Source organism: Ornithodoros turicata, chromosome 9, assembly GCF_037126465.1.
Source record: "Ornithodoros turicata isolate Travis chromosome 9, ASM3712646v1, whole genome shotgun sequence".
In the NCBI taxonomy this organism is placed as follows: Eukaryota; Metazoa; Arthropoda; class Arachnida; order Ixodida; family Argasidae; genus Ornithodoros; species Ornithodoros turicata.
This window is the reverse complement of record NC_088209.1, coordinates 28,500,809-28,528,054: the sequence shown is the minus strand read 5'-3', so window position 1 is coordinate 28,528,054 and position 27,246 is coordinate 28,500,809. Positions and strand designations below refer to the sequence as shown.

The window sequence follows — 27,246 nt, the reverse complement described above, 5'->3', positions numbered from 1 at the left end:
CAATTCAGTCCTCGAGAATGAACTTGCCAGAGTGCAAAGCCTCCGAGAATGCTAAGCACTGAGCAATCACTAGGCATCTCGCTGTTAATCTGAAATGCGAGGGGCACTCTTTATTTTCCACCCGATATAGTATACCCGCATAGCAGATTTTACCCCGTTGTGCAGTCCGTGACATATGTCCCAATTTTTACTCCCTGACTTGCAAAGAACGTAAAACCTGAAAACACAAGGTCCTACTTATAACGCTCTGTAAACAAAGTCTGACTTCCTTGCTTCAAACTTAACACCAAAAAAAGCCGCTGCAGTCATTTGTCCTTTCCTTTTTGTGTGCAGGACGTGTAGGAAAGATAGGTAAATCTCCCATGCTTTCCATCATTGTGTACGGCAAAATAAAAGCAGAAAGAGGAGGCAGCTGCTAGTAAAAAGGAGTTTTTGTTACCGACTTCTTGTATCCTCGTTACCCTCCGAGCTGTGTCTTTCTCCATTCTTTCGTGGTGGCTTCAAAAAACTTTGCTAACTTGCAGATTAGTTCCTGCTTTCTGAATGCTGCATAGTTAGAATATAATGGTACTTGCGAAAACTATTTATTATTATTCTCTTATCTTTTTGTTTCTCTGAGAGAGTAGATACAAGTAAGAGGTCTAGGAAAAATCATTGTCAAAATCGACGTAGACAGACAACGGCTGTCGTGGTGTAGCATATCTGACTCTAAATCAGAAGGCTGAGGTTCAATTCCTGGCGTCGGCCAGGAGTTACCCGAATTCCTAAGTTACCGGAATTCATGGTAAAAGAAAGTATGATCTAAGAGAGGCAGTACTCAAGCAGCTCGATCTGCTGGGAGCTTAACTGCATCGGGTCGTTGGGGCGGATGTCTTTTATTAATGCAATGGTTCAGCTTGCTAAACTGTGTGGGCACAAAAGATAAGCTTGAACCACCCATCCGCAATCGATCACTCACACTTTCAATAGATTGAATGCCCTGCTATAGGAACAGAATAAAGCAAGAACGTTAGAAAGAGGAGAAAGCAAGGTTCCCTAATGGTTCGCAGTCGTCAGCCGCAAACATCCTTGTTGTGCGTTAAGTTCCAAGCCAGAATGACTTCACTCAGGTGAACGTGGTGGAAGTTGCTCGGCATGCAGTCCAGGCTCGAAAGGAGAAAAGGGAGAAAGAGGCAACGATGGCCCTCCTGGTCTGCAAGGGCCACGTGGACTGGATGGTCTTGTTGGCCCACCTGGAGACAGGGGAGATGATGGTGTTCCAGGCAGACCTGGTACACCCGGCAGAGAGGTAGTGATGTTCTATTCCTGAATGCAGGACACTGCCAACACCACCTAGATAGAGAAAGCCTGCTTACTTGTTGCCGTGACGTAACAACTAAGAGTCAGCCAATGAGGATCGTGTTTTCAACGGCCGTAGCCAGTCGCGAACGTGCTTTCAGCGGCAGTAGCCTTGGAGACGAGCCCCCATCAGCCGCATGCGCAGCCACCGCCGTCTGCGAGCAATGAACGTCCCCACGTACTAAATGGGAAAACAAAATAAAGTACATAACGGTCCCATATTTTTCTCAAAACTTTCAGTGTATTAAATTTGCGAAGTTAGCTGCAATCATTTGCGAATTCTTGAACTGACAGGATGGCGAATCACTGTAGCAGACGAATTCTGACTCTATGTGCCACGTAGCGAAGGAGGGAGAGGAGGCATTAAGCAGGCCTTCTGTATCTTTAGTGGCGTTGACACTGCCGTTTTGAAATGGATTGGATTGGATTGCATTGCATTGGAAAAATCACATGGAAGTTGTGGACTTTTATATACATAGTACAGATTGTCTACAATGAAAGCAGATTCCAGATGGCTCTTCCTGCTCCTTATTGAAATTGGCTATGTAAATCAGTGGGGCTGCATATGGAACGACCTGTTGTGTGCACTGTAGAGCCAAATTTCGTACATATTGAAAACAAAATTGTGTGCTTGACGAACTTGTCGTAATAATAACCATGGGAAGCCATTTCGACCACAAAAGGACATTACCTAAGGTCTAGAGTGTTTTATCTCACTCACTGTATTGCATAAACAAAATACAGAAACCGACTGTTTATGTGATCTACAGGACTTGACTCCCCTCTTCGTATACGCTTCTGTCACTGTATTGCACAAAAATCTCTTTGAATCACTAAAAACTGTTAGTAGACAAAATATCAAAGTGCCGTCGTGGCCGTAAAGGAGGTGCTCAAAACAAAACGGTTAGGAGCATCTGGTTTTAATGACAAGCATTTGTGCAGAATCGACACTTCTGCATCAGGCACTTCATCAGGTGAACAAAATTAACCACACAGCGGAATCGATAGCAAACAGGCAGGAAAGGGTGAATGGGAAAATCAACAACAGAATCATAAAATTCAGAAGGGCATGGCAGGTTACAGTGCATGATAACAGTAAAAAGGCCATGCAGGGATAATGGGGACAACAGATTTCTTATGCAATGCTTGAGGGATGGGGGGTGGGTGGGGTCTTTTGGCTTAAAAGACCCTACGAGGACGCAGTTGCAGATGCATAGAAAATGACTATTGCCAGTTTACATGTTGAGTAACAAGAATGTATTCCATAATCCGCAAAAGGGTGCCCCAGGGCGAGACGGAAAAGATGGACTGCAGGGTGAGAAGGGAGAGCCTGCAACAGTGGATCCCAGAGATTACGCACCAGGAGTGGGTACGTTGCGTTTGGCCTTCTTCATATTTCTCTTTCATCGAGCTGTTTTCAAACTATACTTAACGCCTGATGAAACACTCCATTAGAGTGAAGCCTGTAACTTGTATTGTACTGTTGCAACACAGTGATGAACATATCCTATCTGTGAAGCACAATTATGAAGTAGTTAGTTATCTATGAAGTGATGTTATTGTCACAGGTGAGAAAGGTGATAGAGGGGCTACTGGTCTTCCTGGCCAACCTGGATTTCCTGGTAAAGACGGTCCTCCAGGTCCATCTGGCCAACCTGGATATGCAGGAATCAAGGGCGAAAAAGTATGAAGAAGCGATCAATGTGTGCTTTTTGTTCACTGGCATATGCTGAAGTCTCCCTTGTTCACGGCTGCATGCACTGGTAGGGTCTTCCAGGCTACCCGGGGTCACCAGGTGCGAGGGGCCCAGAGGGAAGGCAAGGCATTCCAGGCCCTAAGGGTGAACCAGGATATGGAAGGCCAGGGACCCCGGGAGGTAATGGTATGCCAGGTCCACCTGGGCCTCGAGGACAAAAAGGAGAAAAGGGACCAAGAGGACCGCCTGGTAAGTGACCATATTTTCAGACTGTCCCAATTGCAAAGTGTCATAATGTAACTCTTAAAATTAAAAACAAATGGTTCAACAAACGTGTATAGGTTCAAGGAACACCTTTACACTGTCCACATAATTATGAAAGGGTTGCATGGTAAACCAATGTAATGGTTTTTGTCATGATGTGTTGCTCCTCTTTTTGCATTGTTTCAACACATACATGCTATACCTGCTGAAAAAGCATATTTCCGGGTGTAAAAAAGGAAGCGCATCTCTTATAGGTGAATAAGAGACTCAGATCGACTGTACTAAATACGGCAGCTTGTATCGTACCCCACAGCCCGTTTTGTTGTGGCTGAATTAGCACTTTGCTAGGTTAGTTCACGGGTTTTGGGGGGTTTTGTCTGAAGTGAAAATTATGCAAATTTGGGGGTTAAAAAGGTTTAGCTCCAAAGCACAAGACCCAATTTATCCTTGAAGAGTAGGTTCCAATATTGTTTAGTACATCCTGTCATAGCTTCCTGTATCATCAAATATACTAGGTGCATTCTTTTTTTAAAGAGAAGTGCTGCACCAGTGCTTAAGTACACGCGAGGCGTATGACAAGAACACGACGAGTGTCGCACTCCTTGAACGACATAGTTCAGGAGGTTCAGGCAGTGCAGGCGAAAAGAATGAACCCACTATGTTATGTAGCACAGTGCGTTGTAATACGTTGCGGGTCAACATGTAAATCAATTATTTGTGACAAGGTAGGAAGTAGGCTCTTTGATAGTAAAAGTACTGTATGACTCAATGTAGCTGTACCCAACTTATAGAATTGCACTTATAGAATGGCATAGATGCAGGCCAGCTGGTGGATAAACTTCATGATAGGCAAGCCTGAGCGATGGGCAGGACATGTAAACAATACAACACGAAGGCTCAAATTTGAGGCCTTGAGCCTTCATGTTGCGTTGTGTACGTGTCTTGCCCGTCGCTCAGGAATGCCTGTCATGGAGAGTTGCATTTGCACTGAATTTTAAATTTGCTGTATTTACTTCACTTCTGAACTTGTGTGCAACCAATAACCAACTATGGTTTCAAATTTTACAAACGAAATTTTCTATTGACATGCTTAATATTCCGGCCAGCATCACCGTGTGAAATTCTGCATGCCTCTTATTGCACCTTCCTTCTTTTTTTCATGCAGCTCCTGCAAATATCAAGGGTATAGTACCAGGTCCTCCAGGTGACCGTGGAGATCCTGGAGAACGTGGTTTGGAAGGCCTGCCGGGTCTCCCTGGAGATAAAGGTAGAAATGGCTATGATGGCCTTAATGGACAAAAAGGAGACAAAGGAGAAGGTGGCTACCCAGGTCAACCAGGCGCTAGAGGTGAGAATGTCAGCTGAAGCCGTTCTTTACTTCACTCCTTTTTTTGTCACAATTGTCTTGCCTAGGTCTTCCCGGCCCGAGAGGTGAAAAGGGGGAAATTGGGCCAATGGGCTACCCGGGTCAACAGGGGCCTAAAGGCCACTCTGGACTTCCTGGTGCACCTGGGCTCCCAGGTCCAATTGGAGAACCAGGATATCCGGGTATCGGCCTTCCTGGACCTCCTGGACCTCAAGGATTACCTGGCAACAAAGGAGATCCAGGGTATATTGGACCTCCTGGACCACCGGGTAGGTACAGCATACCAAAGGGACACCCTTCTATGCCCTTGATGCTGCCTTTGTACATCTTAATAATCCTGAGATCTTTGGCCACAAAATAATGTGGCTGGGGTGGGTTGGGGGGAGTTTTGTGGTACATTTGCAGCTTAATAATAAAGTAATTGCTTTTTTTTAGCTAATTCTATAGATGTTGCATTGTTCATGACTGTAGACTGTAGGAAAAGCAACCACTTGCTCTACACGCCTTGCAATAATTTACATTGATGCTCTAGGTGAAACGGGCGTGCCTGGGTACCCCGGACCTAAAGGTGACCGTGGCCAAGATGGGCTTGAAGGCCTACCAGGTGCTAAGGGAGAGAAAGGTCAACCTGCACGAGAAGGTGCTCCAGGGCCTCAAGGGCCACCAGGATTCCCTGGTACACAAGGAGACAGAGGTCTGTTGAAGTGCTCCTTAAAAATGTGTCTAATGTCATTCAGTGTTTAATATATTGCTTCATATGTTACACATAACTTATTTGCATAGTTTTCTGTGAAGAGTACCCCCTGTGTCTATTTAGCCTAAAAAGTCCAGCCTCATATGCATGGACCTGGCTAGCCTATTTCACTATAGGTCAACTAGACAAGACACTGGTGGCAAGATTAGTAAAGATTAGTCAATTAGTAAAGATTAGTCAATTTTCATGCTGCAGATCTAACATCTGCATATCCTCCGAGAACAGGAGAGCCAAATCCTCACTCTTATAGACAGGAGAGCCATCCCCTTTGCAGTGGGTGGTTATATTGTTAGTTTAGTCAGATGGTGTGCCCCAAATGGCACATGAATGTTTTGGTAGGCTGGGATTCTGACTGCGATTCTACAAAATGTATAGCACGTTATTAAAAGTCAAGATAAATTTTTCAGAGTCATGTGCCCTCCAGTTAGCATCTTGACTAGCACCATTCACTAAATTTTAAATTGCTTAGGTGCTGAGGGATTCCCTGGAGAACCAGGTCTACCTGGTAGCCCAGGATATCCTGGACAAAAAGGTGAACCTGGCTTCAGTGGTGCCCCTGGAGCACCAGGGTTTGATGGACAACCGGGACCACGTGGCTTACCTGGAAGGGATGGGTACAATGGAACAGATGGATATCCTGGTACGATTCAAACATTGTTGGTATTGCATGCTGCTCTGCTGCCTCTGATTATCCGACTGAATGATTCTTTTCTCTTATAAACAGGTGAAAAGGGTGATGCTGGCCTTCCAGGATTTCCTGGAGTTCCAGGCAAACCTGGCCTCGACGGCCCTCCTGGACCTCGAGGTTACAAAGGCGACCCGGGGCTGCCTGGCACACCAGGAATTGATGGTCAACCAGGCTATCCTGGGACAAAAGGAGAACCTGGCCTCCTGGGTGCCCCTGGTGCTCCGGGGCTGCCAGGAGATGCAGCTGTGAAGGGTGATAGGGGTTACCCTGGTGCACCTGGACTTCCAGGTGTAGCTGGACCTCCCGGACCACCAGGTAATCGCCGTAGTGAGAGGGCTAGAATGAGAACTTTGTTCATTATATTTTTGCACAACTATGGGAGTCTTTCAAACACATGTAACAGATGTCCATAGATTGGCAGTCCTAAACCACTGAACAAGGCTTTGTTAAGTAGGAGTACAATTTTAGGAAGCTGTATCATGAAAGGACACGGTTGCAAGATTCTGACCTCACCCGCAAATCCTCTGCAAAATCCTTTGAACTGTCCTGACAGCTTGTGTAACCCTACACATGAATGCTTTTTTTTTTGTAATCAGGATATGATGGCCTTAAGGGAGAACCTGGAGAGCCCGGTCTCCCTGGAGTAGGACGCCCCGGGCCACAGGGACAAAAAGGAGACAGAGGCGAAGACGGATATCCTGGTCTGGATGGAGGGCCTGGACAAAAGGGAGAAGAAGGCTTCATTGGATTTCCAGGACCCAAAGGAGACGCTGTGAGCAAATTCCAAGCAAAAATTGAACGGCATATAGGAAAGAAAGTAAAATGAGAGACAGCAGGCACCATTAGGATGGATACACCTCATCTTTTAGAAGGATAACACTGAGGAAGTAGATGCCATGACAAAATTTTGGAGGAGAGGTTCAGCTACTAATAACAAATTACACTCAAGCTCTAGCATGTTCCATATTTATTGTTTCTTTTTTTCCCTTCATTTTTAGGCTAAATATTAATCTGTGTTTCAGCATTTTTTGAGTATTCAGCTTCCTCGAGGAAGCTTGGACAGGGTATAACGTATGAATGATACATAAATAGGATATAAAAATATTAGGGGTGTGCGAATCCGAATATTTTAAGTCGAATCGAATATCGAATCAAATGGGGGAAAAAGATTTGGAATACCAAATCGAATATTGAATATTCGTGCAAAATTTACAATATGTGACTTTCACAGTAAAAGTTTCCATTTTGTGGCCCGTGGCTTTAGTGAAATTTTTCTGGCATTAACTGTCACAAGAGAGACGTACAATTCTTCTGTTTAAAGCCCCTACTCTTTAATTTTACATCAGAGTGCTTCCTGCTTTTCAGGTGAGCCTACACTTACTGGAGTACTGCAGTGGTTACCTTCATTTCAAAATTTTATGTCATGCAGTAGCATGTTATACGGATGAGGCTGTAATTGTTTCAGATAACCACAGGCCATTTGTGAAACAAACGAATTGGCATCCTGCCTCAGCTTTGCCATGAACACCCTTTAGTTTCTGTGCTCTCACCCGAGGGAGTTGCACAGCTGAAATTTTAGACATAAAGGACATCTTTAAAACACTCTTCTTGTTTGTGGGCTGTAGTCATTACTCAAGAATCCTAACTTTTTAAAGGCAACCTCACAAACATCAAATTAAAGTCCCCTGTCGGCACCGCTAAACTGTATGTGTGAGGGGTGCCATCCCTTCCACAGACGATGTCTACAAAACTAAGTTTGGATAATGTTATCTTAAACTAAACACCGTCCGGCCTGTGTTAATCCTGCAGCAAGGGCAATTTCGTAAAGCAGGCTTCACCTCATGCACGGAAGCGTCAGGTGAAGCCCACTTTCGGGTCGTGTCGTTGATATTCGTGGAATAGTCGAATATTCGAAAAATTGAATATTGGATATTCGATTCGCGAATCAAATAGTTCGAGCGTTTGATATTCGATTCGAATTCCAGAACTCGAAAATTTGCACTCCCCTAAAAATATATATATAAACATGATATATATGTGATAAATATGATATATAAATATGGTATAAATGATATGATAAATCAGTGGCCCCTGTCAGACAAGATTCTATGTACACAAATGAAGCCTACATTTTGATACATGTAAAGTTTCATTCATGATTATGCCATGTGCATTACAGTCCGGGTACAGTTGAGCTAAAAACCGCTTTTTAATGTAAATGGCAACAGTGGTAAGCAGTGTGTTGTGTAATTTATTAGCCTTGACATGTAGTTGTCAAATGATGTACAAAAAAAAAAAAACAAGGAGAAAAGCCATAACGCTAGGGGGTGGAGCATAATAGTAAATAATTATTGGCACAGGGATATCCTGGTGAACCAGGAGCACCAGGAAAGCCAGGATTTGACGGCGGTCCTGGCTTGCCCGGCGTCAATGGCAATGATGGCCTTCCTGGTAGAGATGGGCTTAAAGGAGAGAGGGGAGAACCGGGATTTCCTGGTGCACCTGGCCTTGTTGGTCCTCCTGGTCCAAAAGGGCAAGATGGATATCCTGGCGTTCAAGGTGAAAAGGGAGACGCTGGTGATAGGGGATACCCAGGAATTCCAGGTGAGGAAATTTGCAGATCTGCACACGATTTCCTTTACTTGTATGCCTATATGGAGCTTACAGAGCTTGTTATGTTTGCCATAGTCTGTGGCTACCTTAACTTATGATTTCCAGAAGGCCACTCAGCTTGGGCTCTCCTGTAAGCTATGACAAATGAACGGGAAAATAAAATGAATTACACTCCCTAATTATGCAGTTTTTTTTTTAAGTTAATCCGCTACGCAGTCATCCTCTCGAAGAGTGTATGTAACTACAAGATGAATAATGACATAAAATTTGTTCATTAACTCTTTACTTAGGTAACTTTGGACAGCAGAGAGCGGGAGCCAATCCTTGTTGAAAGTCATTCTTTCTTTTAGAAACCCTGAAACAAACGTGTGCTCTGAAATATTCATCGCTGAATTTTGCTATGCAAATAAGCCGAAACCAAAACTGCGTGCCTCAGGACTCAGGAGCACATCACCCCTGCCGACAGAGGCTTGTCTGGGCTGCAGAGAGGTTGATCTGGCCAAGCAGATCAGCATCTACTCCAATCATCTCCATCGCTCCAAAGCACATGGTCCTCTGACGTGAAATGAGCGCTGTCCTCTCTGTGCTCTCGATCATCAGTCTCGGCTGATTTGCATAGGAATTTTCAGGGACGAATAATACAATTCAGGATTTTTTGTAAAAAATGGAACGGCTTTCAACAAGGATTGTCTCCAATTCCGCTATCTAGCTTTTGCCTGATATTCCCTAATTAAAGAGTTAGTTCATGAATTTTAAGTAATTAGTCATTTTGTAGTTACATGTCCATACTCCCTTTGAGAAGATGCTCACCTGGCCACATAATTCAACTGCGAAAACGACATCTATGTTACTCTCATAGCTTTTTATTTAAAAAAAAAACTTGTAAAGGATAGAAGATATGCCCTGTACACACTAGTGACATTTTAGTTGCTTCAACTTCAGTGTTTGTCACATAGTTGCATTTTTGATCAAGGAATTTGACCTGAGTATTTGTGACATAGTTGCATTTTTTATCAAAGAATTTGACCTCTAGTGACCTTCTATTTTCATGTTAGCTCCTGTAGTGTCCAGATACGGTTGGTAGATACCTATACTTCGAAGATCAAGCTTCTACAAAATTCCACATGTGTTCAATGAGAAGCGCACAAATGTTCTAGTTGTCTCTCTTCTGTGTCATTCTTTACATTTTATGTTGCATGTTAGGATATATAGTACATATGCTTTTGTTGGCTATATCAGGTGAAAAAGGCGTGAAGGGCGATAAAGGGTATCCTGGCCCACCAGGATTCAATGGGCTGAGTGGAGAGAAGGGCGACAGGGGATACGACGGCGTGCCAGGACGTCCAGGTAACGTTTATAATTTTACTCATTGGGCTTTCCCTTTCATTTCTGTCTGCATTGTCCTTCAAACCCATCAATATAATGTAACACCGTTATAGAGCAGCTTCAGTTCACAATGCACAACTATCAAAGGGACCATGAATGGATACTTGACAAGCCTGATCATTTTCACTTTGAACCAAACTGTACTCTAGACTGTACTCCCCTCCTGTATTCATCCTGTGAAATTTAAAGTTGAAAATCGTTCGGATAGCGAATGTAGTCTATATTAATCGTGGCCGTGAACGGTGGCTGCTACGACCCGCCTACGAGGCGAACTGCCCGTGATGTCGATCACAGTGGACGTTGCTGATTTGCAGACGGTCTTTTGCAAGCAAGCTTGCAAACCTCGCCATGAGATACGTTTTAATTTGACCTTGTGGGATTTGCTCCTGCAAGTAGCCTTCCCCACCGGGTTGTGGTCTAAATAACCGGTACGTTCCCTATCGCCAACCAAGAATGACTCTGACACAGGTTTGGAATAACTTACATTGCTGACTTTATTCCTACAACGTCTGCTCACTTCCAAGTCCCAGGCACGAGTGACCTCTTCCTCCCCAGGGTCCCCTCCCGCGACACCTTCCACTGACCTACTTCCATGCGCCAAATCGGCCCACGCGGCCAAACTGGCCAGTGGAAATTTCCTGTGTCGAGGGATCGCCTGGGGGAGAAGAGGTCACGGGACGGCTCCCCATGTGTCCCCCAAACTGGGTCACCACACTCCCCCCCACCTAAGGCCCCGACGGGGGGTTCGAACCCAGAAAGTCCATGAGTTCCTGGTCGAACGCAGCGGTCGACTTCGGGGCCTGGTCGCTGGGGGGCACCGGGTTGGGGGTGACGCCAGCGGTGGGAAGGTCCTCGGCGGTGGCTCTGCCGCGCGGCGGTGACCCGGCCTCCAGCAGAAGCTCCGGCCGAAACTCCCGAAGGATCCGCAGGGCGGCGGCGACAGCGTCCTCGGCGGAGGGCGCAGGTGGAGCGTCCGGGACTGCCGGTGTTCGGGTGGCCACTGCGGTCCGGTGACGGTCACCCAGCTCGTGGGTTGTGCGGTGGATTACCAACCCACCGCAACCTGGAGCTAAGATCTTTGACACAGAATCCTACCAGAAATGTAATGTAGCCGCTTATTGTCAGCATGGTTACCGGAGCACGTTTTCCTCTCTGAGCTTCTTCTTTGTCAGAAAATGTATGTGTCAGTGGCCTCTTGGGAACTGCTGCATACCGAACGATTCCTAGACGCTGTGTGCGTCGCATAATCTCTTCCTCGATCACTGACACTTTGCGTTTCGCCATATTTCTACTGATTTCAACGGCAGATATACGACGTCGTTGTTGTCCAAACTGAAACCATGCACCCACGTGGCCCCGCGGGGTGTGTGCTCCCGGTCGTCCACAATTGGCTGAGAGGACGGGATATGTTGATGACATAAGCCCGCTTCGAAGACACGTATCCGGCGGTCACGCCCCGCTAGTTTTGCGTGGTAACTACGCCCCCGGTGCACTGAATACGGTTAAAAGTCGATGTGTACGTACATGATAGTGAGGGCTCCAGAGAGCCGCTCCCGGCAGAGTGCTCGGAATTCGTGAAAATCATTCCATGGTCCCTTTAAATCTGTTAGCAGTTTGGACAGCAAAATGCACAAAGAGAATCAAGCACATGTAATACGTGCATCCATTGAGTCACTTTAAATATACTCTTTGAGCTACTCGTTCATGTACAGTCACCGTCCGATTTTTTGGACACAACGGGGATCGCAAAAATGCCCAAATAATCGAGCATGTCCAAAAAATCAGACGGCGACTGTATGTACTTGTTGGCTTTCAAACTGTGCTCCCATTGGTAGTATTGCCAACACTGCAGAACACAGATCCCTTGGTGAGGAACACTGTTGCACTGACCGTAGTGCATCTTGCTTCTCGTCATAGTACTGAAGGCACTGAAGACATTTTCAGTTCGGGAAGCTGTTATTATGCCACGGGGAATTGCACTCCACATTCCCATCTGACACCACGGCCTCAAATGTTGTGTACACATACATTGTAGATCTCAAGTCATCTCATAATGCCAACCTTGTGCCTAGTGCACATATAGCTACATTTCGACTATATCAAAAGCAAGGTTGTCCCTTCATGCCATCCTCTTCCATCCTTTCTTCATTCCAGCTTTATACTGTACAAACAACCTGCCAGGGCCTGCCTTTCGGCGCCCTCTCTGGCGAGGGCGCCCTGGGCGGCTCCCCCTCTCACCCCCCACCTTATCGCTACGGCTCTGTATCTAAGCAGTCCTTGTGTGGTACTAACAAGACCAAAGCAACTCTCCAGTGCTGTAACAGTGGAAACTTGAGGCAGTTTGTGACACATAATTGAATAACCAAAAAGTTGATAGTGTAGATCTCGACCTTGATACCCTTTATACCCTTGACCTGGATACCCGCCTTCAACCCTCCGTTTTCCCCTTCATCCCCTTGCCCCCTCTCTTCTAGCGTATGTGTAATCTCTTCAGTTATTATAGTCCCATCCAGGTCTCTTTCCTATATATGCACACTTCAATTGTTCAATTATCTCCAGTATACTGATATGGCAAAATTGGAGTTGTGAACTCAATGTAACACAGCGTGACTTTTTTGAGCTTGACCTTCGATTTTTTTTCTCCACGTGCCCATCACATGCGCACTCTCTAGGTGTCAATGGTGAAAAGGGCGAAGCAGGCTTCCCTGGTTTACCAGGCGTAGATGGTGAAAGGGGCTTTCCAGGTATGTTACCTACTGAAACACTGCATGTGTATGTATTCTGTTATGCCTGGTAGTACATCGTGCACCCCACCTGTCCGTATTTTTGTAGCCCCTTCGGTGTACTTCTTGTTTGTGGTCACAAAAGTGTGTGTACATCAGTGTGTGGTTGAGTTGCGGTAATACCTGTATGCCTTAGAGTACTTGGAAGTCAGAATTGTGGATTTTCTAATACGTGGCGTTTTTAAAGGTGACCCTGGAGTTGCGGGGCCACCAGGACTACCAGGAGATTCGGTTGTTGGTCCCAAGGGTGATAAAGGTGAACCCGGCCTCCCTGGTATCGATGGCTTTGAAGGAAGGCCAGGGGAAAAAGGTAGGATAACTCAGCATAGCAGGCATTGTTGTTTTGCACTGTTCATTTCCGTGAGAATGTGATGGGATCACCACATATTTGCACTAGAGTTTCCAGCCTTCAGCTCTCAGTGTAAATAAAAGAACAGGGGCACTGAGATGCGTGTGCTAGGTCTTCACCATTCTTTATGTTCAATAATGATGGTGATGATTGGGTTGTTTCATCACCAGGGATGATACTCTACCCTGTCGCTGGCAGTAATGTGGTGAAATGGAAAAAATCGGTCGCGATTTAGCGGTAAATGCGAGAGAAATGCGTTAGCATTAAGCGCCTGTTTCGGTCCATACTTGACTTCTGGTCTAAATCCAACTTCCGGTTGTCCACTTCCCGTCTATACTTGACTTCCGCTATCCACTTCCGGTTCAACTCGACTTTCGGTCCCCCACTTTCGGTCAAACCTGACTTCCGGTTGTCGACCTGCTCCGGTTTGACACTTTCTACTACTATATGTAAGTCCATTTAATTAACCTTTAATCAGCCTCAATTACTTTCAATTACCCTTTAATTACCGAAGGTAGCCGCAGGATGCCTGAGGTAATCTTGAATTTCATTTAATCCCCTTTAATTCTGTTTACATGCTTAATTACTCTCAATTCCCCTTTAATTGATGTTAATTAACTGTGATCGCATTTAATTACCTCCGGTCACCTGCGATTACCGTCGGAAGTCTTTAATTTCATTTCATCATGTTCCTCTTAATTACATATATCTTACATTCATTACCTTTACACTCAACTTTCTTGCTTTAGTTGCCTTTAATTACCTCCAAGTTCTTTCAATTACTCTTACTATTAAGTATCTTCGACTACTGCAATTTAAACTTATTTACCTCCATTTACATTTACCCTCTTATACCCCCCCACTACATGTCCACTTATACCTCTGCCTTGGTGAGACTTCACCATCTTACACACGGACACACACACACACATACACATACATACAGCTTTTCCATTTTGACACTCCTAATGCTAACGCATTAATAATGAGTCACCTCACAGTGAGGACTGTCCAAAAAAGAATGTCCAAAAAGTTTAGAAGTGCTTTTAGGGCAGAGCACTGGACCACCGGATTTGGCCATATGGACCAAGCAATGTCGACATAGTGAGAGGGCTTGAGTCCAGCTGATTTAGAGATGCCGAAAGTGTGGTTCTGGAAGGTTGGTAGGTTGGTAGTGCATGCACTATTGTGCAAAAGTATCAAAAACTTATTATTTCTGGCCTATGTCGTCGTGGATTTGATTTGCTTAGCTCGCTACATCTTTCGTGATCATCACAAGGATAAGCACATCGTTTAGATATGTGGGCATCACGGATGACAAAATCATGTATATGCTACTAGCAAATGTAGTTGACATCGTTCGGATAAGTTCCTTCCCATTTCTTTATTTACTTATTGTGGTGCTCCAAGGGCCTTGCGGCATTACATCGAGAAAGCATAACTCAGTAACAAGGAAACAGGTAACGGAACAGAAAAAAAAAAAAAGGCAGGAAATGCATTAACATGGGAAAAAGTAATACAGTACCACACACAACTAGTTGTGCGACAAGAGTGATGCGAATTAGAAACACTACAAAAGGAAAAAGAGAGCGGAGAGCAGTTTTAAATGATGTATGATTTACAACTGAGGTGATGGATGAGGGTAAACAATTCCATAGCCTAATGGCACGTGGAAAGAAGGAAATGAAAAAAAAAATAGTTACTGTGGGAGAGGAACGGTTCGTATTTCCGGGCGTTGTCCAAGCGTTGGCTAACATAAAGCGCTGGACGAATGTAAGGTAGAGTAAGAGGTGACGAGTGAAAGAGTTTATGAAACGGATGAAGTGTTAGAAGATTACGGCGGTGATCTAATAGCTCCAGGTCGATTGCCAGCTTCTCTGCAGCGCTCTTCCTCGTGCCCCTGTTCATCACGTGAGAAGTGCAAAAAAATGTGTTGGGAGAGGAGCGTGTTACGATTCGCTACGTCCCATATCACACAAGATTTCAGAAGCTCCATAATACGACTGGTGATCGTGACACCTGCTCTAAAACAAATCCATGTAGTAGAGATTGGTTCCCGTGTACCCCGCAGGTGATGCTGGACTTCCTGGAGTGCCCGGCAGACAAGGGCCTCAGGGTCCCACTGGAAAGGGAGATGTTCCTGGGCCCAAAGGTGACAGGGGCCTTCCTGGCCTTCAAGGTCAGCCTGGCTATGATGGCTTGAGGGGAGACAAAGGAGCAGATGGCTTCCCTGGTCCACCTGGTCCACGGGGTGAAAAGGGTCTCCCAGGGCCACCAGGATTCCCCGGACTGAAGGGAGACGCAGGATTCCCGGGTAAATAGATTTGTGAACTGAGCGCATGACATTTTGTTTATGTACTGTCCCGTTTCACGCTTTGAAACAGCAACCAACAACTATTAATCTCAACCTCTTCCAGGCCCTGTGTGTCCCACCAGGTGGAGGATTAAGCTATAACATTAAAAGTATACGTCACACCTTTTGCTTATGTACCGTAAAGAAAATTGGCGGAACATTGCTAGCCTGAAAATGTGTACAACGCTTCAGGTTAAGGAATACTTTGAATAGAGCAAGCCAAATCATAACTGGGTTAAAGTATCCAACCCCATCGTCCCCCCTCGACCAGAAGAACGTCGAGAGCATGAGCAAAGCACAGCCGTCACCCAATCGAGTGCTGATACTTGCTTGATAAAAGTATACGTTGTGCCTGTAATATTCCAGGTGTTGCGAGTGGGAAGACCACAGTACTGCTAGGATTTAATCTTGTACAGAATTACGGGATGTATGGGGAATATTTCAGGAGCACCTGGACTGCCTGGTGCAGTAGGGTTTAAAGGAGACAAAGGAGATGCTGGATTCCCAGGTCAGCCAGGCTTTCCTGGAGAAAAGGGAGAACCTGGACTTCCAGGACTTGATGGAAGAGACGGAGCTCCTGGTAGCGTGCTTTTTTCTGTTAGTGATGCATACAGGGTGATGGATTCTAAGTGGGTATTTCCTGCTCCCCTGCCGAAGACTTATCCCTGTACTCCTTTGTTGACCCCAATAGGTCGCGTTGGTTCTATTGGACAGAAGGGAGAACCAGGCCCTGGGAATGTGTACAAAGGTGTTAAAGGAGAACCCGGACTACCTGGTTACCCGGGCAAGGATGGTCTCCCAGGCCCCAGGGGACTGGATGGACCAGCTGGCTTCCCAGGTGAGTTTCTACAACCATGCATGCAGCTAGCTGCCATGTGGCCACCATTTCCTTTTTGGACCTTACAATTTGATCCAACTGGGGATCTTAAATGAAACTGTCGTATCTGCTCTCTACTTGTAGGCATGAAAGGTGAAATTGGGCGTCCTGGACAGCCAGGCTTCCCAGGACCAGAAGGACCTCCAGGACCAAAGGGTGACGCTGGCTTTCCTGGAGTGCCTGGACCACCGGGGCTAGATGGCTTACCCGGACAACCCGGACAACCTGGTTCACCTGGGTTGCCAGGTGGGGACTACCTCACGGGCATCCTTCTCGTGAGGCACAGCCAATCGGCAGTTGTACCAACGTGCCCCAATGGCATGGCACAGCTATGGGATGGGTACTCACTGCTCTACATTGAAGGAAACGAAAAATCTCACAACCAGGACCTTGGTACGGGACTTATATACTTTTACCCTCACTCTTTACGGTTTTCACTTGCTTTCGTGTATAGTCAGTGTCTCCCTCCAGCGTTTTATATTCTGCTTGCACTATTCATCGTGTACATGCTATAGTGTGTACCTCTGAGTTGGTATCACAAGGAATTGTTTCATTATAGGATTTGCTGGTTCCTGCTTACGACGATTTAGCACAATGCCATTCCTGTTCTGCGACTTCAACAGTGTTTGCAACTATGCCAGTCGGAACGACAAGTCCTACTGGCTTTCAACGAATGCACCTATCCCCATGATGCCCGTTAGTGAGGACGCTATCCGCCAATATATCAGTCGGTGCGTCGTCTGTGAGGCCCCCGCGAATGTCATCGCTGTTCACAGCCAATCACTTTCTCTTCCGGACTGTCCAAGTGGCGGCTGGAATGTTTTGTGGATTGGCTACAGTTTTGCTATGGTAAGGAAGGCTGCTTGTTCTCTAGATTAATCAAACTCTCTACACTTAGGGCCCTGCTTTTTTTTTTTTTTTTGGGGGGGGGGGTATGTTTTTTGAAAAGTGAGAGGTAAAAATTGGGTTTTATTCCAGGAGCCCTATCGGGTGGAGAATCAGATTTTTGGGGGGTTTTCAGGTTCTACCCAAAGTCAGATTCGGGGGTAAAAGATTACCAGGTTTAACCGTAAAACACAAGGCCCTATGTGTAGCTGATTGTTCACTTAAATGAGTCACACAAAAACCTGATAGATGGAATTTTTTTTTTTTTTTCAACACAAGCTCGAGGACCCTTAAAAAGGGCATTAAATGGAGGGAAGGGACATGGAGGATTGGAAATTGGATAACACCATTTGATGGGAATATCGGCGCTCAGTACGTATGTTCATGGTGAAGCAGGTAAAATGTAGAAGGAAAAGTAAGCACATAGGCTATGTTCCGTATTTAGAGCCTTTTATTCTAGGTATAAACCCGGTAGGACCTGAAAAGCTGCAAAAACAAACTTGTCAGTTTTCAAATTCAGTCATCAATGGTCTCTAGAGAATGCTAAACACATCCACTCAGCATCCTGGGTTGACCGGAAAATGCGAGGGGCGCTTTTTTTTTTTTTTTCCCTCCAGAAAATATGCCTTTCCAGCTGAGATTACCCAATTTTACCCTTTTCTTTAGATCCTGGAATAGAACCCAATTTTTTGTCCACAGTTCTTCAAAAAATGTAAAACCTGGACACACATCATATGTCAGTTACGTGTTGCAAAGGGGTATTGGTGTGTTTCAGCTATTTATCTGCATCTCCTCCCCCCCTTTCTCTTGAGGCAAAATGCTGTACCTTGTCTTGGTCATGAAGGGTATTTTTTTTCTTCTTCTTTAATTTGTTACAGACTTCAGCTACAGCATAGATATTGTTTTTGCATGTGCATTATTCAGGCAGGCAAACATTCTCTTGATAAGAGCATGTGACTACTACATGACTAATTACCTAAAATGCATTAATAAATTTAGAATTAATTAACTAATTAACTAAAATCAATCAATTAATTATGGGTGTGCGAATATGTGAGTTCTCGAATTCGAATCGAATATCAAACGCTCGAACTATTCGATTCGCGAATCGAATATCCAATATTCGATTTTTCGAATATTCGACTATTCCACGAATATAAACGACACAACCCGAAAGTGGGCTTCACCTGATGCTTCCGTGCATGAGGTGAAGCCTGCTTTACGAAACTGCCCTTGCTGCATGACCAACACAGGCGGGACAGTGTTTAGTTTAAGATAACGTTATCCAAAGTTAGTTTTGTAGACATCGCCTGTGGAAGGGGTGACGCCCCTCCCACATGCAGTTTAGCGGTGCCGACGAGGAACTTTGATTTGATGTCTGTGAGGTTGCCTTTAAAAAGTTAGGACTCTTGAATAATGACTACAGCCCACGAACAAGAAGGGTGTCCTAAAGATGTCCTTTACGTCTAAAATTTCAGTAGTGCAACTTCCTAGGGCGAGTGCAAAGAAACTACAGGGTGTTCATGGGCAAAGCTGAGGCAGGATGCCAATTCGTTTGTTTCACAAATGGCCTGTGGTTGTCTGAAACAATTACAGCCCCATCCGTATAACATGCTACTGCTTGACATAAAATTTTGAAATGAAGGTAACCACTCCAGTACTCCAGTAAGTGTGGGCTCACCTGAAAAGCAGGAAGCAGTCTCACGTAAAATTAAAGAGTAGGGGCTTTTAGCAGAAGAATTGCACGTCTTTCTCGTGACAGTTAACGCCAGAAAAATTACACTAAAGCCATGGGCTATACAAAATGGAAACTTTTAGTGCGAAAGTCGCATATTGTAAATTTTGCACCAATATTCGATATTCGATTCGGTATTCGGATTTTTTTCCTCCATTCGATATTCGATTCGACTTAAAATATTCGGATTTGCACACCCCTACAATTAATACCTCTTCAAGCAGGGGCTTTCAGGAAAATGTGAGACAGCAGAATGGAAGACAATCCTCATTGAAAGGCATTCTGTTCTTTTTTTTTTTCTTGCCTAATCTAAAACGAGCATTCGCATTGAAATATCTGTTGCCGAATTTTGCTATGCAAGTGAGCTGAAGTTGCGCACACCAGAAGTACAGGGAAGACAGTGCTCATTCCACGTCATAGGGTCAAGTGCTTTGGAGTGGTGGAGGTGATCGGAGCAGGTGCTCATCTGCTGGCCAGATCAACCGCTTTGCAGTTCAGATGAGCCACCAACGGTGAAAGTCATGCACTCCTGTGCGAGCAGTCTTAGTTTCAGCTAATTTGTATAGCAAAATTTGGTGATGGATACTTCAATGCACATGCTGTTCTCAGGAGTTTAAAAAAATAGAGATGCTTTCAATGAGGATGGTCTCCCATTCTGCTGTCTCACTTTTGCCCATGATACCCAAATAGACCTCTACCCGAGAAACATCATCGTGACGCTGGTAGACAGACTGAAAACGAAACAAATCGGAACGGGAGGGCTGGGTTCCACGAATGGGAACTTGTTCGCTGCCTCCTGTTGAAAGAAAAGTAGGACTGAAGGTCACGTCCCTTTCAGGGACCATCATAATTCCCTCAAGACTGTGGCTTTCGGGCGCAATCTTGTTCGCCCCTAGCTTCGAACGAAGTTCAACTCTACCAAATTGGTGGTGCTGTCGAACACTATGGCATCATATGTTTACAAACAGGGAGAGGTCTATGAAAGAGTTAATGGATTCTAGGTAATTACCGTATCTACTCGCATAATCTGTGCACTTTTTCTACCCAAAAAAGTCGGAAAATTGGGGCTGCGCAAATTGCGCAGGAATGTTGGTTACAATATTCAAACGATGCAAAATTTTAGTATGCCGATCATACATATAGACTCTCGGTAGAGCCGATATTGACGTTATGACTGCATTGCGCAAGTGCGAAAGAAGTGCCCAAATACCGCGCAAACGCCGACGGTCGGGACGCAAAATGGCAGCCCACTACCGCTCTTATAGCGGTGAAATACGTCGAGACTCTGCTGGAAAACGCCGCTAGTCGCACTTGACAACCGGAAACATCGCTATGCTCGCCAACTTTTTTTTTTAACGATAAACGATGCTTTATTGCAACTTCCACAGAAAAAACACAATCGAGGGAACTTTGTCATGTTGTGCTGTAAGGTTTGTTATAGCGTGTTCGTCCAGGGTTTCTTTCCGTTTCTTTCCGAGTTTTTTTTTAGTTCGAGTGACAGCATACGGTAGTAGAGTAAACACGGTAGCCATCCAGTAGTTGCATACTCTCTTAGAGAGGATGTCCGGCTGGCCGTGACTATCCAACTGCAAAAACTGCATCTGCGCTCGTAGCTCATGTAAAAATGCTGTGACGAATCAAAAAAAAAACGTCCTGTATGTAATGTGCAAAGCGTGTTACCCATAAAGGCACCTAACTTCATTTCCCGTTGACGTACAGCACACAGCAGCAGGAGCAGAAGGTGGTGGCCAATCGCTCTCAAGTCCTGGCTCCTGCTTGGAAGACTTCCGTGCTACGCCCTTCATTGAGTGTAACGGAGCTCGAGGAACTTGCCATTACTTTGCAAACAAACTGAGTTTCTGGCTGACCACAGTCGAGCACGAGTCTCAGTTTGATCGTCCACTAAGCGAAACGCTTAAAGCTGGAAACCTGCGGTCTCGTGTCAGCCGCTGTGCTGTCTGCATCAAAAACACTGGCGTGGCGCCTTAAGTTCTCAAAGGATATAAATTTTTGACTGGCTGGTCATTTTCCTAACATTCTCGTTGTTATTGTTGTTAATTGTTCCCTGATCTTCTAACGCCTATGGACGCTGTTTTTGTCATCTGTGTAAGAGGCTGGTCAGTATGCCAGATATGCACATATGTAAATGTTCCCATCATTTTCTGCCTTATCTCACGTGCTATGTCACACTACTAAAGACAACTCTTTTTTTTTTTCTTTCTTTCCTCCTACATTGGCATGCTCGGCATGACAAGAGAACATGAAATTGTGCCATTAGGAAAATTCAGCTTAGCCAGTACAGCTAAAAAGTTCTTAATGCCAACATTGTAGTTTTGTATATTTATAATATTAAGAGAGGCTTTTGCAATATGACTTTAACGTTAAGGAACACAGTGGGGGTAGCTATTCAACAATGACCAGCGTAATAGTTCTTGAAGAGAGTTGTTTGACGCAAAGCACAGGCATTTCTGCCGTTCCACATTCAGCAGAGTGCTGCATGTATGTATAACACTGCCATTTTAGAAGTACTATGTCTGCCTCTGTCAGTTCACCCCTGTGGCACATGTATTTACTACGTGATTTGCTGTCCACGCCCAAGACGGGCACGCCATTCTCAATGAGGCTTGTGGGAACACTGCCACATAAGTAAAACTAGTCGCTCTATGTAAAGAGACTTCCTTTATGTTGCATAAAATACATTGATGCTGAACATTCTTGTTTCTATTAGAGGTGTAGTGGTGTCACTTATTTCTTCCTTTTGAACAATTCACGTGGGAATACCAATGCTATTCGTACTGGACAGAGCCTACCTATGTTCCCTGGCCAGTAGCTCCAAGGATCCTCCTTGGCACCCAACTGGAAGGTTTTATTTTCTCCCATCGCCTTCCTTCTCATACCCCTCCTCCTTCTTCCTCTTATGCCCCGATACTTAATGTGTTACACACTCAGTAGTAATCTGCAGTACAGTGATCTGCTGAAGGAGACGATACCAGGAATTTATGTGATGATGTAGTGGAGGGCTCGGTGGATGCATCCAGCAGTCCTTGTTTCGTCCAGATGGCATTGGGCCTATGGTTAGGAGGCCTTGTGTCCGGAGGCAGCCATAAAAACATTCAGTCTGTTGCTTAAAGGAGCAATGAGGTGACAATTAACATCGCTATCGAAATCCTGCCTCGTCTGTCAAGATGTCCACCAGGAGTCACCATGCAAAATATTTTCGCTCTGCGGTGCGTTATAGCTGTGCAATCGAATTTACAAAAAACACTGTGAAAGCAGCCGTGGACGGCCGACACGATGCTCTCGTTGACGTGGTGAAGGCTCCGTGCCTTGTATTTGTTTTTTTCTTCGCAGCTTACACGACGTCATCTCGTTCTGCGATGCTCTCTTTTTGCCGATAAGGATTTTTCAAAGGTGTGCGGATTATTTGTCACCTACGCTCATCGTTCTTTCGCAGGAACTCATTTTATTCGTTGGAGAATACACTGCACCGAAAAACAAAAAAATTGGGGTCACCTTAGTCCTCCTTAATTGTCCCGACTGGAGGGCTCTTCGACGTGATGAAATCTCGGTGCAACAAAAGGCAACTGTTTCAGCGGCCTCGCAGACGACACTTCTCGGACAAAATCTTAAGACTAAATCACTTCAAGACAAAATGTTCGCACAATCTTACAGCATTAACTGTACCGTAAAGCTAGCTTCACCTATTGCTTGCAAGCGTGAGGTAAAGCAGACTTGTAGACTAGCGACGCCAACTAAAAGAATGCCACGCTCTGTAACTGGGTGGGGTTGGTGGGATGGCCGTACATTACAGCGACACGCAAGAGGTGCGATTGTTGATTCCCGCCGTTGTCTGGCTTTTTGGACGACTGCTAAATTGGAGCGCAACACAGGCATCAGTCGTTAGCTCCGTAACATTAGCGAGGTTTAGTGTATCGTACGCTATTGCCTTTGCGTGGGGTAAGACAAGGAATAGCGTGGTGTTTCTGCGCACTGCTCTGCGCATGCGCAGTACAACCAACGCTATCTCTTACGTGCGCAAAGGCGACAGCGTACGATGTTCTAAAACTCTCTACTGTGGGACCAGCGTATTACTCTGGTAAGTGTTCTCATGAAGTAGGGGAACTACCTATGGAGGTAGTTTGTATTGCCAACTGTATAAGATTAGACAAGTTCAATGCCTGCCCACAAACTGCTCTCGCCCTGGAAACGAAGAGGCATGCACTACTTCGTCACCTTTCCACGAGGTCAGTTGTACCTGTCAACGCTTTCGGCAACACGATAGGCGCTCAGCTTAAGTAGGATTTTGCAGCTGGAATGGAAGAATGGCTGTCGAAATTTGTGCTCAGAAAACACGAAGAGGTTATCGCAGGTGGGCAAAACGAGCTGAGAACAGCACAGCCTCTAAGCGCTTGTTCCGTTACATTCTAGTTTGGAACCTACACCCATCCAGACCTGTCTAACCGCAGCCCCCCAGAGAATACAAACAACGCTCCGCTCAAACAACAGCATGTTCATTTGCTCACACCGCCGTTCCCTGCAGGGGACCACGGCGTCGTAAACTGTCCGCTGCCAGCAACAGTGTGCTGTTGCTGGCAGCGAAAACGCAAGAAAGAAAGAAACGTAAAAGAAATAGACCTTGACGACGTCGTCAAGATTCATTTCTTTTACGCGCTCGCATAGCGGTCCGGAGCTTCAGGTTCCCTCCCAAAGAAGGGAGACTGCACGTGTAGGAGGGGGGGGGGGGGGGGGGGGCTATCAGTGATAACACATTGCCACAGTCCCTCCCATTTTTTCAAACGTCTGACAAGTGCAAAATGTCACCGGAACGACAGTCAATCAGGAGTTGCGGACTGTATCAGAGCCGGACGCCCTCGTCGGTGACTAGGACAGTCGTCTGGCAAACGTCCAAGTCGATGAGGAACTCTTGACCTGGTGTCGCTGTGGCTGGAAACCGTCGGTACAGTGTACAGTCACGTTCGTGCGCAGCGGGTGTCCGGGGACGGCGGGAGTGCTGCCGAGCTGTTGAGACAGTATAGCGTACGGAGTGAAATCATCTGCTGTAGCAGGTCTTGTGCCGCAGACTCGTCCACGGCACTGTCGAGGGAGCTGGAATTCCTCTTGAGCGGCATGACGGGCAGGAAAGACAAACTGCGGGAAACAGCAAATGAAATCACACACACAAGGATGAAACACTAGCGAAAACCGCTAACAGCTATCTGCTCATGTTCCCTGGACAAGCGCCAGCTCCAGAGAACACAAGCAACGTCCAGGTTAACCAGCAGCAAACAGCATAACTATTCCCTTACATCGCCGTTCCCTGCAGTAGGCCACTTCCGTAATCTGCCGAAGGAACCTCTCCGCCGCTCGCTGCTGCTCACACCAGTCGTCAGGATGGCTGTCTTTTCTGCGCTGTTACCGCTGCGGGTTATATAAGCTTCGGGTTCCCTCGCAGTAAAGAGGGAAACAGCACGTGTCGGACCACTATCGGCGATAACACCTTGATATCGCCACGCGTCTTATCTAGCAGAAGATAATTCTAAAAGATATTTTGGTTTTCCAGAAAAAATGAGCGTGCCATTTTGCCCGCACGGCCCTCTTCGCCAGTACCACGTACTCCTTTAGTCGCCCAAGGGTGAAACGTCAGATTTCGAAGCGATGCAAACTATGCATAGTATTTTCCCTTTTCATTTTATTTCATATAATGTACAACAATAACAAACAAAAAAAAAACTAAAGGTTACAGGATACTGGGGGGGGGGGGGGGAGCTACATTATGTAGCTCGACGTGCCCCAGTCCTGCTCTTCAGCCAACACAGACACTAGTGGTTAAAAGAGAGAGAGAAAGATAGATTGCGTACATTTCACGATATCATAATATAAAATATATATACAAACGGAAGAATAAGCACAGGATAACGATTGGTACAAAAACTCATATTCGTAGAGAGAGAGAGAGTATAAGGTGTCACCCCTCAGTGGCAAAGACTGGGGACCTGAGTGTGTGATTGATACGCATTTAATAATGGTGCGTGACAGTTCCAGTTTATTATACGAGAAAAAGAACATCATGTAACAACTGGGACTACAGGGCAAGACAATCACTCTGTAACCGCATTTCGTTCGCGGTCTTGCATAGGTGGAGAGTTTCCGCCGGAGGGGGCCGGGGCACAACGTCCCCCCCCCTCCCCCCCCCCCCTCTTCATGCACAGAGGTCGGGCAGGGTGTCCGGAATTCCTTGTTGCGGCGTTGTGATGAGGCAAATTTTTACAGGATTATCATGATCACTCGCATGAAACGATCGATTCTTAGGATATCCCTCGAAACTTCGTCTTAAGTCAGTGTCAGCTGGGTAGACTTCCCGGAGGGGACCTAGGCCCCCTGGGTAAGTTCCGGGGGGGGGGGGGGGGCTCAGGCTCCCAAGCCCCCCCGCAGTCGGCGCCGATGCGGTCTTTGATTGTGCCAATTCGGTAGTGTGCGAAAACATTCTCATTGACAATTCTTTACTAGTTTTGCTAGGCCGTTAAGTAAGAATAATTTAGGTAATGTGCGCGTCTATAAAGAAGTACCGCTAATCATACTGCTCTATCACCCGTATGAAGGATAAATCTGTGATAGACTTTTTTTTTTTTTTTCTGTAGCGCTACCTCCTGTAGTATTGAACCTGGGTCGAGAAGGCACGTAGCTAGGGCAGCTACTTCCCGAGTTTTCCTGATTGTGCGTGGTTGATTTCAGTTCGTTTTTGTTTTCTTTTTTCAACAGACCCTTTCCGTCCTTATCGTGAATATGGTGGCTGTGCTGTCAATCTTTGTTACCTTTCACCTTGTATACTATCTGCTACTACCACAGCTTCTACAGTTACCCTTCCTGGGCTAACGAGACTAGAAGTATGAAATAAAAGACGAGGAACGGATGCTAGCTGTAAGGGCGCCATTAAACGCTCTTATGTTCATTTGTCCTTACACTTGTAGCACCATTGTAGCATATTCGTTTTCGTCAGTTCTACTTTAGTCGCTGTAGAACACTGGGTCTGTTAGTATCCCGTTCGCCTACTGTTTCTAAGGGCGCCGTGATTTGGTGGGATTGCTTAGAAGCATGGTTCTTTGCGATTTGATGCACTCGTAGTCCTACGGCGCCGTGTGTAGGTCCAAGTGTAATGTCTAAAGCAGTGTTCTATTCTTGCGTGTAGCCGCATAGCAGCAGTGATCGCGTGTATGTATCTTCTATCAGGTATTTCCTGCTTATTCCTTTATAAGGGAACTTGCAAGGTGCTTTACGCATTCGACGCAGGCACTGAATTAAACATGCCATTGTCAGTTATCTAGACGTGCGTGATCTTAAGTGATTTGATTGACGGGGCGTATTGGGCGCGATTCGGTTATCTTTTTTTCCCGTCTGGCAAAGAACGGAACGTAGGAACATGCGCAGTTAATATGCTTGTAGTACAGAAAACAATCCTCTGCACAGCCTCGGCTCTCCTGTCAGCACAGCAGGGAAAGCACTGATGTTTGGAGGTATTTTCATGCTATTTTTTATTTTTTTTTCGTATAACGTTCACGGAATGGTCCGAAAGGCCTTCCTTACGCCAGCATGTAATCATCCGTGTTCGCCTATTGGAAAGGTACCGTTCACATGCCGTCTAGATTAAGCCTAACGTGAACCATTGCGGCTGATAGCAGTAGGCCATCACATTTCGGAAAGTAATTATGTGTGCCAAACCAATAGCAGGCGTAACTATAAAAGTTGTGCCAATAATAATGTAACAAGAGAGGACGTCTGTTCAAGGGAACTGCAAAACGTTTAATGAATATGGCGGAAGAATATCAAGCCACGAGATCCGTGCCATGATTTTACGTGATATGTTATCATTCTTTGCAGTAGCATTCTGCCAAACGCGTTCAAATGCAGTAACTTTATAGGGCAGTCATGAATGGCAAGATGTGTCACAGCGTCACGTGGTGGCGGCTTGTCAATAAAAGTATCGGTCAAAACCAGAATTCAAATCAAAGTGATATCAAGAAGCCCTCAAACTCAAGGAAATGTGCCGTTCATTCCACAGGTGGTACCCTACCCCATACCTTGCTGTAATTTGGGCGACGAGTCAGACAGCGACCAATATGTCAAGTTTTCAACACAAAGCATCCAAGGGGGTGCTCCGTGGA

At 45.6% G+C, this 27,246-nt stretch overlaps 1 protein-coding gene and 1 long non-coding RNA gene across 4 annotated transcripts in view; one reads left to right on the top strand and one right to left on the bottom strand.

Moving 5' to 3' along the window:
• Nucleotides 1-21,814, top strand: part of LOC135368515 (collagen alpha-2(IV) chain-like) — a 91,547-nt gene extending 69,733 nt beyond the window's left edge. For all 3 annotated transcript variants that reach the window (XM_064601865.1, XM_064601867.1, XM_064601866.1), the window contains 20 exons: nt 1,110-1,288; nt 2,617-2,707; nt 2,907-3,022; nt 3,106-3,283; nt 4,464-4,646; nt 4,712-4,933; nt 5,197-5,358; nt 5,888-6,058; nt 6,143-6,421; nt 6,703-6,878; nt 8,467-8,710; nt 9,959-10,066; nt 12,778-12,849; nt 13,076-13,198; nt 15,309-15,551; nt 16,036-16,170; nt 16,282-16,428; nt 16,552-16,860; nt 17,027-17,316; nt 20,807-21,814. In XM_064601865.1, the coding sequence (XP_064457935.1) occupies nt 1,110-1,288; nt 2,617-2,707; nt 2,907-3,022; nt 3,106-3,283; nt 4,464-4,646; nt 4,712-4,933; nt 5,197-5,358; nt 5,888-6,058; nt 6,143-6,421; nt 6,703-6,878; nt 8,467-8,710; nt 9,959-10,066; nt 12,778-12,849; nt 13,076-13,198; nt 15,309-15,551; nt 16,036-16,170; nt 16,282-16,428; nt 16,552-16,860; nt 17,027-17,316; nt 20,807-21,076 (3,698 nt within the window). In that variant the 3' untranslated portion in view covers nt 21,077-21,814. The remainder of the gene's footprint in view (nt 1-1,109; nt 1,289-2,616; nt 2,708-2,906; nt 3,023-3,105; nt 3,284-4,463; nt 4,647-4,711; nt 4,934-5,196; nt 5,359-5,887; nt 6,059-6,142; nt 6,422-6,702; nt 6,879-8,466; nt 8,711-9,958; nt 10,067-12,777; nt 12,850-13,075; nt 13,199-15,308; nt 15,552-16,035; nt 16,171-16,281; nt 16,429-16,551; nt 16,861-17,026; nt 17,317-20,806) is intronic.
• A 1,768-nt stretch (nt 21,815-23,582) lies between these two features.
• Nucleotides 23,583-24,505, bottom strand: LOC135367851 (uncharacterized). Its single transcript, XR_010414552.1, has 2 exons — nt 24,394-24,505; nt 23,583-24,235 (listed from the first exon to the last, which is right to left on the bottom strand). It is a non-coding gene; the product is annotated as an uncharacterized LOC135367851 (long non-coding RNA).
• Nucleotides 24,506-27,246: the final 2,741 nt, after the last annotated feature.